Source organism: Dendropsophus ebraccatus, chromosome 1 (assembly GCF_027789765.1).
Source record: "Dendropsophus ebraccatus isolate aDenEbr1 chromosome 1, aDenEbr1.pat, whole genome shotgun sequence".
NCBI classification, from domain to species: domain Eukaryota; kingdom Metazoa; phylum Chordata; class Amphibia; order Anura; family Hylidae; genus Dendropsophus; species Dendropsophus ebraccatus.
In genome coordinates this window covers 5,645,612-5,662,294 of record NC_091454.1, presented here as the reverse complement: position 1 = coordinate 5,662,294, position 16,683 = coordinate 5,645,612, and the positions used below count along the sequence as shown (strand labels likewise).

Genomic DNA, 16,683 nt, shown 5'->3' with positions numbered 1-16,683 from the left:
GTCTTACGTGCAGCAGATACAATAAGAGAACTCGCACTGATCGTGTCTCTTGTTTCTCCAGCACTACGGACAGAGCTGTTCTTTCAAGGAAGCCATGAACATTCTGAACATGGTGTTCACCGGCCTCTTCACTGTGGAGATGATCCTGAAACTCATTGCTTTCAAGCCAAAGGTAGGTCCTGCAGCGCTGTGTGTGCCTGTCCGGGTGGGGAGGGCTCATCATTCCTATCGGATGCCTGAAGCTTGTCCGTGAGATGGCTTTCTTCCAGCACTATGGCACCCCGGGGCACCTGTACCCATAGCACCACATCAGCCCCAGTCAGGGGTATCAATCTCTCTCCTGTACACACACCCACTGCCCCAAACCTGACGGCTTCCTTAGTCTAAACCAGAGATGGGAACCTTCAGCCCTACAGCTGTTGCAAAAATACAATTCCCATAATTCTTAATCTTTGGCTGTCCAGGCAATAAAGAAACTGTAGTTTTGCAACAGACGGAAGGCTGAAGGATCCACATCCCTGGCCTCTAAACCTCTTAATACTATTCCTGTGATTGTAAGACGTATGACCATGGCTGATTTAATGCTGTAAGGAGCGGCCATTAGGGCATGTGAACTCTTATAATGGCAGATACATAGGTATACCAGCAGAAGCTTCCTCCCATCATTATCCTGGTTGGACACCGCAGTGTAACACCAGAACTACAGGGGCCAGGATGCAGCAGGGATCCCACAATGCACTGCACATTGCTATATTACCAATGAGTCACCAGAACTGTGAACGCTCTTAGTTTAGAGATTTCTGAACTAAGAAACAATCATCTATTTCCGTTGCCCTTTAAGAGAGGTAGTAGGAAACTGAACTGTGACCCCATGGGATAAACCCCCCAGTAATAGACCAATTGACTCATGTCCAAGACTCCACGTCCTGCCCTCAACACATCCCGCGGGCGCAGCCGATGCCTCCATGGTTTAAGGGGAAATTTCCTATAGTTTTTATACTATCAGACGTTTGACAGCCTTTCCTATGCTTTTTCGAGGTCCAGAGACGTAAGCACCCGGGACATCCCTATTTCAGTGCAGCAGTGCATTATGGGGGCTTGGCTAAACAGTTAAAGGGGTATCCTGAGTAAAAATTACTTACAGGGTGTCCAACCACCAGCAACCCAGTAAACTGCAGTCTTTGTTACGCATGGAGCGGCAAGTCTACATTTAATAAAGTGGCGGCGCACATACAAGACTCAACGCATCATTACAACAAAGACTCTGGAAATTGCGGGGGTTCTAGCGGTTACACCCCACCATGTGATCTGATACTCACCTCCTATTCTCTGGACAGGGGATATGTGAATGTAATTTAGAATATGCCTCTAAGATGAAAAAGGGAAAAACATATAAAACCTGCTGCTCCTCAGGGGAGTGACCTGAAGCTTCCCATGTAATATCATCACTAGGACACCATCCATACTCATGCATTCTGGTCTCTGTAGTTCTGCACATGTACTGGTGTCTCTTTCTGAATCTTTTATCCATGAGGCCCAGTAATAGAATCTACAATAGTAACATAGAGAGAGATGCAGCAGTATTATACTCCCAGCGCTCTACTCGATCCCTCAGGACAAGGCTCTGCCAGACTCCTCATGGATTATCTCCATTCACAGGAGACTCTCTTCCTCCTCTGGTAACCTAGCTGGCTGCAGCGTGCGGTGTATGAGACCTCTCCTGGGGTTGCCTCATTGGCTCAGGGTGGTAGATAAAGTCACTGGGCCGTAAATGTGTGATCTCTGGGTGGTTGATCAATAGAACGGAGAAGGGATCAGTTTCCTTCAGAGAGCACAATGGTCCCTTTGTTACAGACGGTTATTAGGATTTGCTGGAATTTGGTGACATAGATTGAGAAGCAGTTGGTGAGGACTAGGCTCTGGTGTCATGGCGTAGATCAGGGTGGGGTTATGTCTGGTGTATATAACAGGAATATCCTTCTAACACAAGTGATGTCACTGTCGGTATCTGGGGGGTTTGGGCAGTTTGTCTCACTGCTCTTTACTGCCCCTTAGTGGCTGGGCGATGGTTCTGTCCTGATCACTGTGATTTCCCCTGCATTCTGCACAGTTCATACTGCCCCCTTGTGGTGGAGCAGATGTCAGCAGTGAAATCCTTATATACAGATATTTTTTACAGGTCGGTCTTGTTTGCAGATATATCCATCAGACCCTGGAACAACTCTGCACTTGCTAACAATTCTGCTCCTTTTCCAGGCTGTAAAGTGCTGATCCTTCTCTAATCTTCATCTTACTTTTCTGACTCTCCAACATTGTACAGAAATCTAACTGCATACATTATAATTCTATATCACAGCTATACTATAGACCAGGGCTTCTCAAAGGTTTTGTAGCTAGGCTTTACCAGGCAATGCATTTTTATGCTGCGGCCTCAACAACAAACACATACTACTACATAGCACCAGATACCTCCATGTAGTGCACATAATATCCCAAAGCAGCACCAGTGCAGCAATAAGTACTTCTCTACCAGTGACAAGCCTAAGCCACAGTGCAGCAATACCTTCTCTACCTCCAGTAACCCACATCACAGTGCACCAATACATACTGCTCCACCTCCAGTAACTCAACATCACACTGCGCCAATACATACTGCTCCACCTCCAGTAACTCACCATCACACTGCACCATACATACTGCTCCATCTCCAGTAACTCACTATCACACTGCACCAATACATACTGCTCCACCAATACATACTGCTCCACCTCCAGTAACTCACCATCACACTGCACCATACATACTGCTCCATCTCCAGTAACTCACTATCACACTGCACCAATACATACTGCTCTACCTGTATAACCCAACACTGCACTAATAAATACTGCTACACCTGTATAACCCAACACCACACTGCGCCAATACATACTGCTCCACCAATACATACTGCTCCACCTCCAGAAACTCAACGTCACACTGCGCCAATACATACTACTCCACCTCCAGTAACTCACCATCACACTGCACCAATACATACTGCTCTACCTGTAAACGAGCCTCACAGTGCAGCACTCCTGTCTCCATAACCCATCCATCTACTTAACTGGCAGTTTACACACACACTTACACACTAACAGCAACACTGGTTCCCTTCTTCACTTTCCGTAGTGGCAGCTCCCCTCCTTACCCCATTTCTCCCCCCACACCACTTTCCCTATTCACTGCACCCAGGACAGGGTTGTCTTCCTAGCAATATATTATCCTGAAGGAGGGAGTCTCTTTCGTTCTCCAGCAGCTCCCCCGCACACCATCTTCAGTTACACATGTGACCATGATCCTGACATCACAGGTCCTTTAGATACTGTAAGTACAGAGCCTACACTGATAATACAGGGCTGCCTTTATCACTGTAGTCTCTGCTTTCGAGTCCCTGCTGTGCATTGATGTCTGCTCAGACAGAGACCCCTTGTGAAATGTGTCTCACCAGTAACCAGCACCTGACAGTTTGAGAAATGCTGCAACACCAACCTCTGCTCCTAAGCAGGACACTGAGCTGTCCTCCTCATCCTAATACACAGACATCAGCACACTGACCCCTCCTCCTCCTCCTAATACACAGACATCAGGACACTGACCCCTCCTCCTCCTCCTAATACACAGACATCAGGTCACTGACCCCTCCTCCTCCTCCTAATACACAGACATCAGGACACTGACCCCTCCTCCTCCTAATACACAGACATCAGGACAATGACCCCTCCTCCTCCTAATACACAGACATCAGGTCACTGACCCCTCCTCCTCCTCCTAATACACAGACATCAGGACACTGACCCCTCCTCCTAATACACAGACATCAGGACACTGACCCCTCCTCCTCCTCCTAATACACAGACATCAGGACACTGAGCTGTCCTCCTCCTCCTCCTAATACACATACATCAGGACACTGAGCTGTCCTCCTCCTAATACACAGACATCAGGACACTGACCCCTCTTCCTCCTCCTAATACACAGACATCAGGACACTGACCCCTCTTCCTCCTCCTAATACACAGACATCAGGACACTGACCCCTCCTCCTCCTAATACACAGACATCAGGTCACTGACCCCTCCTCCTCCTAATACACAGACATCAGGACACTGACCCCTCCTCCTAATACACAGACATCAGGACACTGACCCCTCCTCCTCCTAATACACAGACATCAGGACACTGACCCCTCCTCCTCCTCCTAATACACAGACATCAGGACACTGACCCCTCCTTCTCCTCCTAATACACAGATATCAGGACACTGACCCCTCCTCCTCCTAATACACAGACATCAGGACACTGACCCCTCCTCCTCCTAATACACAGACATCAGGACACTGACCCCTCCTCCTCCTCCTAATACACAGACATCAGGACACTGAGCTGTCCTCCTCCTAATACACAGACATCAGGACACTGACCCCTCCTCCTAATACACAGACATCAGGACACTGACCCCTCCTCCTCCTAATACACAGACATCAGGACACTGACCCCTCCTCCTCCTCCTAATACACAGACATCAGGACACTGACCCCTCCTCCTCCTCCTAATACACAGACATCAGGACACTGACCCCTCCTCCTCCTAATACACAGACATCAGGACACTGACCCCTCCTCCTCCTCCTAATACACAGACATCAGGAAACTGACCTCTCCTCCTCCTAATACACAGACATCAGGACACTGACCCCTCCTCCTCCTAATACACAGACATCAGGTCACTGACCCCTCCTCCTCCTCCTAATACACAGATATCAGGACACTAACCCCTCCTCCTAATACACAGACATCAGGACACTGACCCCTCCTCCTCCTAATACACAGACATCAGGTCACTGACCCCTCCTCCTCCTCCTAATACACAGACATCAGGACACTGACCCCTCCTCCTCCTCCTAATACACAGACATCAGGACACTAACCCCTCCTCCTAATACACAGACATCAGAACACTGACCCCTCCTCCTCCTCCTAATACACAGACATCAGGACACTGACCCCTCCTCCTCCTAGATGTAAATAGGACAATGTGTAGAGGTAAGAAGGTTCCTACTCAGAAGAAACTGAAAGAAAGTTGAGATTTTGGAAATACTGAGATTAAAGCACAAAGTATAAGAACAATCTGCTGAACTCTTCATTTCTATAGGATTTATGGCAGATTACTGTAAATTCTGCCTTCTTGCTAATTTTATCCAAAGATATGGCAGCGGAGCTGCAGAGACATCTAGTGGTGGATGGTTGTTACTGCAGCTGATCCACCTCTTCTGTACTGATTATTTGTCCCCAGACATAGCACCAGGCTTGTGTGTAGATTTAATAGGGATTCTAACCCACATCTATTGCCGACACCTCATGATGAGAACCATCAAGCTTGGGGAATGGGGAATCCAGCAGGAAATGTCTGGATTTACATAGTAAACCAAAGTGAAAATAGGATTGGATCACAGAGAGACTGCAGCATGTCCCAGCCCAGCAGAGCGTAGAGACAGGAGATTATAGCTGTGATATCTGACCTATCAGAACCTACATTATATAGGACTGATTGTGGCCGTACACACGGGCTGAAGGCAAAGTGAAGCCTTCATACCTGTATTATTATACACACTAGGCATGGACACCTATCCTGTGCTCTCTAACAATGTGACAGTCGCTGTCTGTGTCAGTATGTGGTAGTCACTTGTCTTGTTACCATTACATATACATGTCAGCTTACCCTCCTGGGGTTGGTGCAGCGCTGTGTTCTCTCTGTGTGATGCTCTATATTCAGGCTCTTGTGCACAGATTATATATCCTGGGTGTAGATTTCAGGACCTTGGAGAGCGGCACCTGGAATCTGCCATCTCTGAGAAGCTGGGGCAATAATAGATTCGTATGGGGATTGTGCCAGGCGTGTATGGGGATAGTATGAGGCAAGTATGGGCATGGTGCAACGCATGTGTTAGGGTTGGTATTAGGCGTGTATGGGGATGGTGCCAGGCACGTATGGGGATGTTGTGAGGCATGTATAAGGATGGTGCAAGGTATATGTGAGGATGGTGTGAGGCATGTAGGGGGATGGTGTGAGGCATGTATGAGGATGGTGCAAGGCATTGATGGGGGTTGTTGCAAGGCATGTAAGGGGATGGTGTGAGGCATTGATGGGGGTTGTTGAGAGGCATTGATGGGGATGGTGTGAGGCACGTACGGGGGTTGTTGAGAGGCATGTGCGGAGATGGTGCAAGCCTTGTTTGGGGATGGTGCAAAGCATGTATAGGGATGGCATTGCCAAATAATGTTGGTTGTGTAAGCACTTATAGGAAATCCAAATGTTAGTAAGGATGATGGCAGCCAGGACTAGGACTGGAGACACACATACAGTGTTTGAGTTACAGCCATAAGTAGATCCAGCCAGATAGAGAGGTGCAAGTTCCCCCTTGAATATTCCTACAAAAACCGTATGTGTGATTCCAGCCTTAAAGGGGAAATCTCATCAGTAGATGCCAGCGATCGGTGAGGACTGTGCTGCTTCCAGCTCTGTGCATGTGAACCCCGCTCAGTGTCTGTATTCTGGTCGGTCTCTCATTATAGCCGTGCTTTTGTGTTACGTGCATCACATCTGGAGCTGCATTCAGAATTCTGTCACTTTCTTTGAGAGATGCCATGCATGTACTTTGCTACGTTGCATTGTAGGAGAGGTGGTGTTTCATCTTGGGACTACCTAAAAAAACGACCTGAAATAAATGAGCAGATTTATGAATGCAGCTCTGAATGCGACTGAAGTGTAACAAGTTATGTAGTATATGTCACTTACCACTTTACAATTCTGTTCAGAAAGCATAGCAGTGATGATGGTCCTTCCCCACAGAATATTACTATGGCCGTTCACACCTTTCCCGCTCTAAGTCACTGTCTTCCTGTGTTATATACCCCCATCATTGTCTCCTGTGTAATACTGTGTCATCCATTCTAGTATCTGCCTATGGAGACTGCCACGGACGCTACCAGTCTGGACGCATCCTAGTTTTTTTTTTCTCTCTCAACATTGTAGATTCATATTGAGGAACTGAAAACTATAAAGGTCACATAAAACCTGTGTAGGGATGGGTTCACACTGAGTTTTTTCAGTCTGTTTTTTTTTCCCATCCGTTTTACAAAAAAATGGATGCATTTGTGTGCATCTGTTTTTTTCCATTGTAAAAAAAAAAACAGATCAAAACACGTCCCTTATTTGTGCATGGATCAAAATGGATTCGTTTTTTAGCGTCTTCAATGGAAGTCAATGGAAAAACGCGCGCACACAAATGCATAAAACGGACTGCAAAAATGCAGTGTAAACCCAGCCTAAGTGCCAGAATCGACCTGAACGTTTTCACTAGCTGACTATCTGGCTAGAGGGGCTAAATGAGCCTGGGCCAGTACACGAACAGATACATCTTCAGCGGTGCCAACATATCTGTGCATCGGGCGGCAGAATGGTGGTGTGAACCCTTGGCGTATCTAGGTATTTTTCATGTCTTTACTATAAATCTACAATGTAGAAAAAAACACCTTGTAGTATACATACAGTATGCAGTCTTATTACACTGTGTCCATTATGTAGAATGTCTTTTGTATGTGTCTTGTATATCATTGTATATGTAACACAACGCGGCTCTACATCTCTCACAATAGTTTTGTAGTCTAACAGGAAATATATGTGTCATTTCAAAGACGCATGGATGGTCCTTATGACCCCTGATGCCATCTATACACTGCCTTATCATCTATACACTGCTGGCCATAGCAGGACCCCGATCCTCCTGTGCACCACACACACTACAGAGCTAACAATGGTTGACCCCACACGACCCCCTAATCTGATCCTCTCTCTTGTACATGTAACACTGTGAATCTAGGACTGGGTGCCTCGCTTGGTGCTGGGGTCCCCTGCTGATACTTTGGAAGGGGCCCTCCATTTTTTTTTTTGTTGGGATGTCCTGCTTTATATGGGGGGGGGGGCTGAAGAGGGAGGGTCACTCACCCTTTCACTGCCAGAAGGGTCTGCATTGCTTTATTTGGCACGCTCTGCTGGCATCGAGGGGGAGTCTAGTACTGATGCTGTATTTGAGTCTGTCTAACAATCCTTTTTAATTCCCTACCTTGCCTTGCCTCCTGACTCCCCTATGTAGGGTTATTTTAGTGACCCTTGGAATGTCTTTGATTTTCTGATCGTCATTGGCAGCGTAGTTGACGTCATTCTCAGCGAGACGAATGTAAGTATATTGGGGCAGGTCTGTCTGTTCCTCTACACCCCCTCCGCACTCCCCTTCTCTCTCTCCTTCTCCATGCTGACGTGGGTGCTTCTCTACCCTTCTTCCGAAATTCTTCCTAGTGGTTTATGTTATTTTTTTATTTACTTTCTCAGAATCCCCATCCCCCCTCCCAGGGAGAAGGGAGAGAGGGAAGGGAAAAGCTCCACCATGCCCCCTGCTGGCCAGCAGACTAAGTGGCTGAATGGGGTTTTTTCTCTCCCTCGTCTCTTCCCGATGAAAGATTGCAAAAGGGTCATTGTACAAAAAACCAGGGAGACCCCCGGCGGCCGAACATGAGAGGAGACCGAACATACCAGTGTAATGCCTCTTAACTTTTCCTTCTTTTACTCTTTTATTTTCATTCTCTCCCTTGTTCACGCTTTTTCTTTTTCTTTTCTTTGATTTTCTCTTTCTCTCTTTTTTTCTCTCTCTTCTCTCGTCCTCCCTCCTCTTCTCCTGGGCTGTCATCAGCATTATTTCTGTGATGCATGGAATACATTTGATGCACTCATAGTAGTGGGTAGCATTGTTGATATTGCAATCACCGAACTAAACGTAAGTAATTTGCCTCTGTCCGTGACTGTGGCTGCATCACCTCCCCCCGCCCCCCTGTTTGTCTATCCTCTTCAGTTATTTCTATTTTTTATTTATTTCTTTTGGTTATGATTATTTTAGATTTAAGTTTTTTTCCTTCTTGGATTACGTAGGAATTTGACTGTTGCATAAACTCCTTCTGGCATGAGATGTTCTGTATAGGAGACTGGGCTGTTATGGGAGTCCCTATGGCTGCCAATCACAGACGGACCGAGTCACTGGTGAACTGACAGACCATCCCTATCATGTGCCACGTGCAAATAAACTATACAGGAGGTTTCCATTAGTGGATCCAAAATATCCCATACCTAGATCAATTCTATTCAAGTATCTTCCAATCCCGGGATTATTCCTTCTGCAGCCATGGCACCCGGCACTAATGTAACCTGAATCCTTCACGTGACTTCCATCTGTGACTGGACCCTACTAGGCTCTTCCCTTCCTCCTATACAGTCAGGACCTGCTCCGTCTCTGTGACTTGGCATGAGATAACAGTTTCTTTTTACACAGGAAATCCTGTAAAAAAATTTCCTTCTTACCTAAGAAATCTCATGTCTCCCCTGCAGGGTTATATGAGATATCACACCCAAATAACCTCACCCACATCCTTACACTTATGAGAAAGAGTCGCCATATCCAGACATGTTACCAATATTATGGGCTGAGTGAAATGGACCAAGAGTGGCTCCCATTTATAGAGAGAGATGAGAATCCCGCTCATCCTCAGACACTCATAGCATTCCCACATTATCAGGGGCAAGTGAATATATTATATTTCTATTTTTTTACTATAAAAGGTGGAAATTTTCTTCCATACAGTTACTCAGTACACAATCACAGTAATACTGTACAGTAAATCAGGATATCCCACAAACAAATCCTAAGTACAGTCAGTGCATTAGATAGAAGTAGGTTGAATGAACGATCATCTGCGGCCACGGCAGTACACACCCCAGCTGAACTTTATTTAAATGTCAGTCCCCCTTAAAGGCAGCATTTACACTTAGCTAAGTTTGCAAAAGAAAAACTGCACAAACATAGAAAAAGTTTTTAATAATACAATCCAGAATGTAAGCAGTTTGTCTTAAGCCATAGGCCCTGTATACACTGGCTGGATATGCAGCATTTATACCATGACGGCTATAGCCTGAATGCACCACAGTTATCAACCTCTCCAGAGCGTTTTATTACAGCTGAGATGCCAGATGCAGATATTTACAGCACTCTTCACATACATGCTGGTAGTATATTCATGTGTACCCCATCTGTAGTCTGGTAAGGACCATGTCAGGTTGTCCTTCCCCACCCTCCAGCACCATGTAGTGGATGTCCCTTCCAGTGGGAAACTGAGGCCAAGCTGCTGTATGACGCCTGACACTTCCCTCTTTACCCCCCACCCTGTCTCACGTCTCTTATGTTCTCCTGTCCTTCTCGCACGGGTGACTCCGGTGGAGGCATTTAAGAACTGCAGTCTCTACTTGTGTAGTTTTATTCGGCTCAGCCATAAATTACCATAATCGAAGCCTGGTCCTCGTGTAATGAGAAGTTCTGCCACTTTCTACGACTTCATCAGACTCTCTGCATATCATGTATTTCAGCGAATCAGAATAAATCCTAACCGTGTCCTGCTCACATCCATTATATTTTGTCTAGACAATGTATTGTGAGCTAAAGTGACTCTTGACTGATAGAGGCCAAACTATTAGTACAGGAGGGGGGTGTTCACTGTCTAGACTGGCTCAGGGTTGCTGCGTGTCACGGCACTGAGCAGAGGTGCTAAAAAAAGGGCAAGTATAATAGAAAGCTGCAGAACTTTTCATTGTACGATGATTAATTCTTATTTGTATAAAACTGGAAAAAAAAACTTTACCTGCTCAGTAACATGTTGGTTGAAGATGTGGTGGAGAGTCAGTACTTAATGGGGTATTCCAGTTATAATTATTAGATCATCGTGGGGTCTGACTGCTGGGACCCACATGTATCATCAGAATTGAGTACCCCAGTACTCAGCCAGGATGCATATGAATAGTACGTCAGTCAAGCAAACGTGGCCAAACACTGCTTCTCCTAGTTGGTAGCTGGGCAAGCAGGGTCAATGGGAGACCCAGTGATCGACCCTCGCCAATCCAGCAGTAATCTGATGAATACCCCTTTAAGTAGATAACATTACAACGTGGATATAAAGGCACTTTCCACGCAACGATTATCGGCCGTTGCGGCCAATAATCGCCCCGTGGAATAGGAGGCAACGATCATCCGACATCGTTCATGTTGGCTGATCATTGAAGTCGTTTGTCTTTCAACATGTTGAAAGACAAACGACTTATATAGCAGTGATCTGCTGCCGTCTATATTTTATGGGCTGCCCGGACGATCAGCGATCACCTGGGCAGCCCCCCGTAGCTTCCCCCGACCATCCCCGGACTCAACCGCTCGCTGCTGCCGCGTGGAATAGTGGCGGCAGCAAGCGGGGAACGAGGAGCTAATGAGCGCTAACAGCGCTCGTTTGCACCTCAGAGTCTGGGCGTGCAATGCAGCCTTAGGGTACAAATACACACACCGTATACGCAGCGTATTTTCTGCTGCGATACGCAGCACATACGCAGCAGATTAGATCTAAATAACTGAACACAGCATCAAATCTGCTGCGTATCTGCTGCGTTTACGGTGTGTGTGTGTGTTTGTACCCTTAAGCTGAACATAGACTCAGAGATCTACTCCCAATCTAGTGGCAGTAACAGTGATAACCCATGGTCGGGCTGTATGTGAGCACAGCTGATATACCTACAGTATGGGCTGTGTTTATGAGCACCTCTAAAGGTTTATCTTACAGCTTTGAGTTGCACAATCCTTTCTCAGATAGCTATAGGAAGGCTAGGATTATGTCCAGAAAATGAGACTTTATGATGGCGGACCCATATATTAAAGGATTAGATGAAACTTCGCCTTCATACTTCTACGTAAAACATGAAAGCCGCAGTCTGACAGACAGTAGTCTGTAATAGCTTTTATAGATAACTCCAATAGGTAAAACTTTGAATCAATAGTAGACCTTCTCAAACCAAAATCAGAAATGGCTGGTAAATAAATAGTTAGTTAGTGACTGGCCGCTATATCTTTTTCTTCCAGTGCCGTCCCTTGCAGCTCTTATTGGAGGTTGTCGTCGAGCTAAGACCATAATATACACTGTACTGTATTGCCTTCACCTTCATATGGAGGTTTGTGCTGCCATGTTGTGGCACATGCTGGAGCTGTTAGTGCTGCATGGAGGTACCATATGGCGGCACACACAGACTATAGTACCATATGGCACAGCTGAGCATTGACTGTATTATCTAGGAAAGCTGGTGACAACCCCTATAGGAGTGGTAATGGTGGTCATATCCTATTGGAACCAAGGAAGAAAACGGTTATAGCCAAGTGTGCAGATTTATTGGACATTTTTTTTTGGGTGGGGGTGGGAGGCTTTTTTCATGTAAAATGGCTAGGTTTAGCAAAATGTCCAATATCACATATTGATCATATAAGTAAAGGCGCCTTGGGTTGCGTCCCAAACCCCTTTTCTTAACGAAATTTGGGGAAAGACATTTTAGTAAGAAATATAGGGGGAGGGGGCTACAAAGAATATAACCCTTAGTGTCCTAACAGGCCACCTGGATGGTGGGGGTTGTAGTCCGCTACACAGCAGGAGTTGTACATCTTCCAGAATACCAGGGTTGTACAGAACTCACGATTTAGCTGTATTTTGTATTCCACTTGCTTATCGCCTCTCCTTCCCCCTTTCCTATCCTCCATGCTGATCATATTGCTGTACTGTGCCCCCTGTGGATATAGCCGGTATTACATCTTATCTCTGTCTGCCTTTCTTTAAAGACAGGTGAACATGCCCAATGCCACAATATGGTAAGACCAAAAAAACCTTCAGAGCACTGTCACCCCTTTTTCTTCTGACACCCTTGACACAACTGTCTCAGCTGTGTGCCCCTGACCTCAGGGCTCTTCTCTTCACACCTTGTCTAGTCTTCTCTGCATGCCCTGTGGCCGCCATGTTGTATTTGTGTCTCCTCAGCTGTGAATTTTGTGGTTTATCTGTGTAATACTCTGTACTGTAAGCTTGTCTTACCGCTTGACACCCGGCCAGCCTGGGGGAAACCCCAAGAGGTGGCCCAACTTTCCGGCAGATTAATCTGAAGAGAACAGAAGACGTGGAATTCTTGTTGAAAACTGAAGTTGTTCAGGGCCATGATTGAGATTCCAGTAAAGGGCAGGGGGCTCATACATCAAGCCACATCAAGCGTCCCTGGACAATAAGAACCTGCAACTAAATTCATCTGATACTGACTAAGCTCAATGCATTTCTTGCAGCTGATGTTCCAGCTATTACCACCATAGGTTTCTTAATACTGAGCTCCATATCCTGCATAGACATAAAGTGTGAAAGGTTAATGCTTGCAGTGCTGTCTTTACATGACTCCTATTAAAGGCCAGGGTAAAGCTATGTATCTAACTGGGTATACCTGGATTTCACACTATACGCATACTCAGGGTGAATGTTGACCAAAGCCACTGAGATTAGTGGGGCAAGCCACCCTTGCAGTGTATATGGAAGCCCCCAGATTCACCCTGGGGGCATACGGTTTGGTGATAAGGAGTATCAGATACCTGATACTTTTGTTCTTGGGGTGATAAGATGCGAAGCCAAATGTGTATGGGGAGGATCAGAGAAAGATGGCTGTTAAATATGCAGTAAGCTCTCTCTAGAAGGGGCCCATACAGGTATGGCCGGTGGGTTTGTCCCACAGTACAAGACCACTGACAGATGATGATGGAGAAAATGCTGGATTTCTGCCACCTTTCTTGTATCCATGTTTTCCTGGACCCCCTAGGGCTGCAACCAACGTCTTCAGCGCCCGGTATTCAAATTCCGCAAGATCAGAGTTGTGCTCATCTCTACACCTGATCCTTCTGTTCTTAGAGGGATAAACCCGATGCAGTTTTCTACTCCTCATAGAGAACACATAGACATTCGGTCATGCTGAATATGAAGAGGACGGGAAAGATACTTATAACAACAGCTATTAAAGGTGTATGGCCACATTAATGGTGTCTATAGACAACCTGAAATTTGTTAGTTTGTTAGTTACCTCTTCTGCTCTCTGACACTCTTCCTTCTCCCTCTCACTGTCTGATATCTTTTGAGACGCGAGGGTGGCAGGAGCATGGTGCAGGCAAAAAATGTCCAACGGCTGGCCAATGCTGTCATGACATCATTAACATAGGACAGCTATTGATCATGTTGTCCGCGACATGCTTTACTTCCTAGTCAACCATATAACAACTCCCTATAGTACTTGTAAGTATAGCAGTGATCCAGACATGTGCAGACAGCTGCCACAAGGTCAGTATTTTGTCAATGGAGTAAAGGTGTGCTGCGGACTATAACTACTACTACACCCATCTGCTGATGGAATGCAGGCCCTGGAAGTATACAAGTAAAACAGTGTAGAATATATATATAATATCTCAAGTTGAGACTTCAGAAATAAAGAGTCCACCCACGCGCGTTTAATTATAAATGAGTGATTGTGTTAATACAACATATAAATTACTCCTTATGAGAATAAATTATAACTCTGAATTATTATAGTCTAGTCGTGGAGAATAAAAGCCACTGCTGGAAGCTGGAGCTAATGTGTGATTTGTAGGACATAGGATAACTACATGGAGCCTAATGGTGCTGGTGTACAGTGGAGCGAGCAGAGCTCCAGCCCGGATACGTTCTCAACAAGAAATCCAACCCGTCTGTCCTCTAAACTTTTGATGTTGTTTTGTTTTCCTCTTATTCCTGCAGATTATGGGTGAACGGGAGGGAAAGTGTTACTTGGGTGGAAGACTTTAGGGTCCTATGTATTCCAAGTCACCCTTCCAACCTTACCCTAAATTCTGCCCCAAAGTTGTCCAATATTTTTATTTATAGGGAAAAAATTGATAAAACTCGACACTGTGATGAATCTTCTAGACAGAACAGAAGCAAATTCTGGGAAAGCATAGCAATTCCCAAGCAGTGAGGCAGTACACGAGCAATTTTGATATATTTTTAAATACTTTTTAATTAGTAAAATGTAGATATTGTGAGATTTGTGAATCTAGGGTCTGGGCTCTGAGGGTAGGACAGACAGGCAGCCCCCACCCAGCGGCCTCCGTCACTCTGTGTAACCTGTGACCACTGTATATTCTAGCAGGGTGAGGAAAACTCGCGGATCTCCATCACCTTCTTCAGGCTTTTTCGTGTCATGAGGCTGGTGAAGCTCCTCAGCCGTGGGGAGGGAATCCGGACCCTTCTCTGGACATTCATCAAATCTTTCCAGGTAACAAGGCTACACTTCCCAAACACCTCCATATGCTTTAGTCACTGGCTAGTCTAAGGGTCCTATTAGACAAATCAATTTTTCGTTTTCTCCGATAAACGATTGCAAACGATTGCTTTTGGGAACGAGCTGAAGTAATTCATCATAGTACATGGTACAAAAGTCGTTAGTTATGATCACCATTACAATGATCGTACACTCTATTATACGAACGATTGTAATTGCGAACGATGTGTATGTACACCTAAACGTTAACAAACAAACAGTGAACGATTTATAATTGTATGGTCAAGTCAAAAGATGTGATTGTTTCCTGCATACACGCAGAAAGATTATCGCTTAAATTCGACTGATATAACAATTATTTGCATGATAATTAGAGATGAGCGAACCTGGAGCATGCTCGAGTCGATCCGAACCCGAACTTTCGGCATTTGATTAGCGGTGGCTGCTGAAGTTGGATAAAGCCCTAAGGCTATGTGGAAAACATGGATATAGTCACTGGCTGTATCCATGTTTTCCAGACAACCTTAGGGTCCTATTCCACGGGCCGAGGAGGGCCCGATCAACGATGTAAACGAGCGGCGATCTGCTAGATCGCCGCTCGTTTACTGGGCCTATTCCACGGCCCGATGATCGTTAAGCGAGGGCTGCAGGGACATCGGTGTCCTTGCAGCATCATACATTACCTGCAGGGCTTCTTCTCCGCGCTGTCTTCATCCCCGAGTCCCGCGCGCTCTATCTTCCGAATGGCCAGTCAGCTGACAGGCCACACTCAGCCAATCACAGGCCGCCGCGGTCCCGGCCTGTGATTGGCTGAGCGCTCCCTCAGCTGACCGGCCATTCGGAAGATAGAGCGCGCGGAACCCAGGGATGAAGACAGCGCGGAGAAGCAGCCGTGCAGGTAATGTATGATGCTGCGCTTCTGAAATCGTCGGTCACCCGCTGCGTACCGCTATTCAACCGTAGCGATGCGCGGTGAGGGAACGATGATTTTAGGTCTGGCCCTAAATGAACGATCAGCCGATGACACGATCATCAGCTGAACGTTCTCTCTATTTCACCGAACGATAATCGGGCCAAATGGGGCCAATTCGGCTGATTATCGTTACTGTGGAATAGGGCCCTTAGAGCTTTATCCAATTTCAGCAGCCCCAGCTAATCAAATACCGAACGTTCGGGTTCGGATCGACTCAAACCCGGTTCGCTCATCTCTAATGATAATCTTTCTGTGTAATAGGACCCTTGCAGTGGGATACAGGACAGAAGTCATCCCTGCAGTATTACCATAGTAAAAATTAGAAATTACATGTTAATCAATCAAATCAATGGATTGTTACTAAAAGAAGCAGTCTGTAAACAACCGTAGGCTTGATCAGTCAGTCAGCTGTCATCCACAATACC

The 16,683-nt window shown here is 46.0% G+C and overlaps 1 protein-coding gene and 1 long non-coding RNA gene across 7 annotated transcripts in view; one reads left to right on the top strand and one right to left on the bottom strand.

The window, feature by feature from the left end:
* Positions 1-16,683, bottom strand: part of LOC138787783 (uncharacterized) — a 54,925-nt gene that overhangs the window by 17,052 nt on the left and 21,190 nt on the right. The gene's annotated exons all lie outside the window — the stretch shown is intronic.
* The window catches only part of CACNA1C (calcium voltage-gated channel subunit alpha1 C), a 204,108-nt gene that overhangs the window by 172,799 nt on the left and 14,626 nt on the right, over positions 1-16,683 (top strand). For 4 of the 6 annotated variants that reach the window (XM_069964973.1, XM_069964969.1, XM_069964970.1 and 1 more), the window contains 4 exons: positions 62-172; positions 8,195-8,278; positions 12,785-12,814; positions 15,151-15,279. In XM_069964973.1, coding sequence (XP_069821074.1) covers positions 62-172; positions 8,195-8,278; positions 12,785-12,814; positions 15,151-15,279 — 354 coding nt within the window. The remainder of the gene's footprint in view (positions 1-61; positions 173-8,194; positions 8,279-12,784; positions 12,815-15,150; positions 15,280-16,683) is intronic. The other 2 variants (XM_069964971.1, XM_069964972.1) reach the window with 1 other exon arrangement.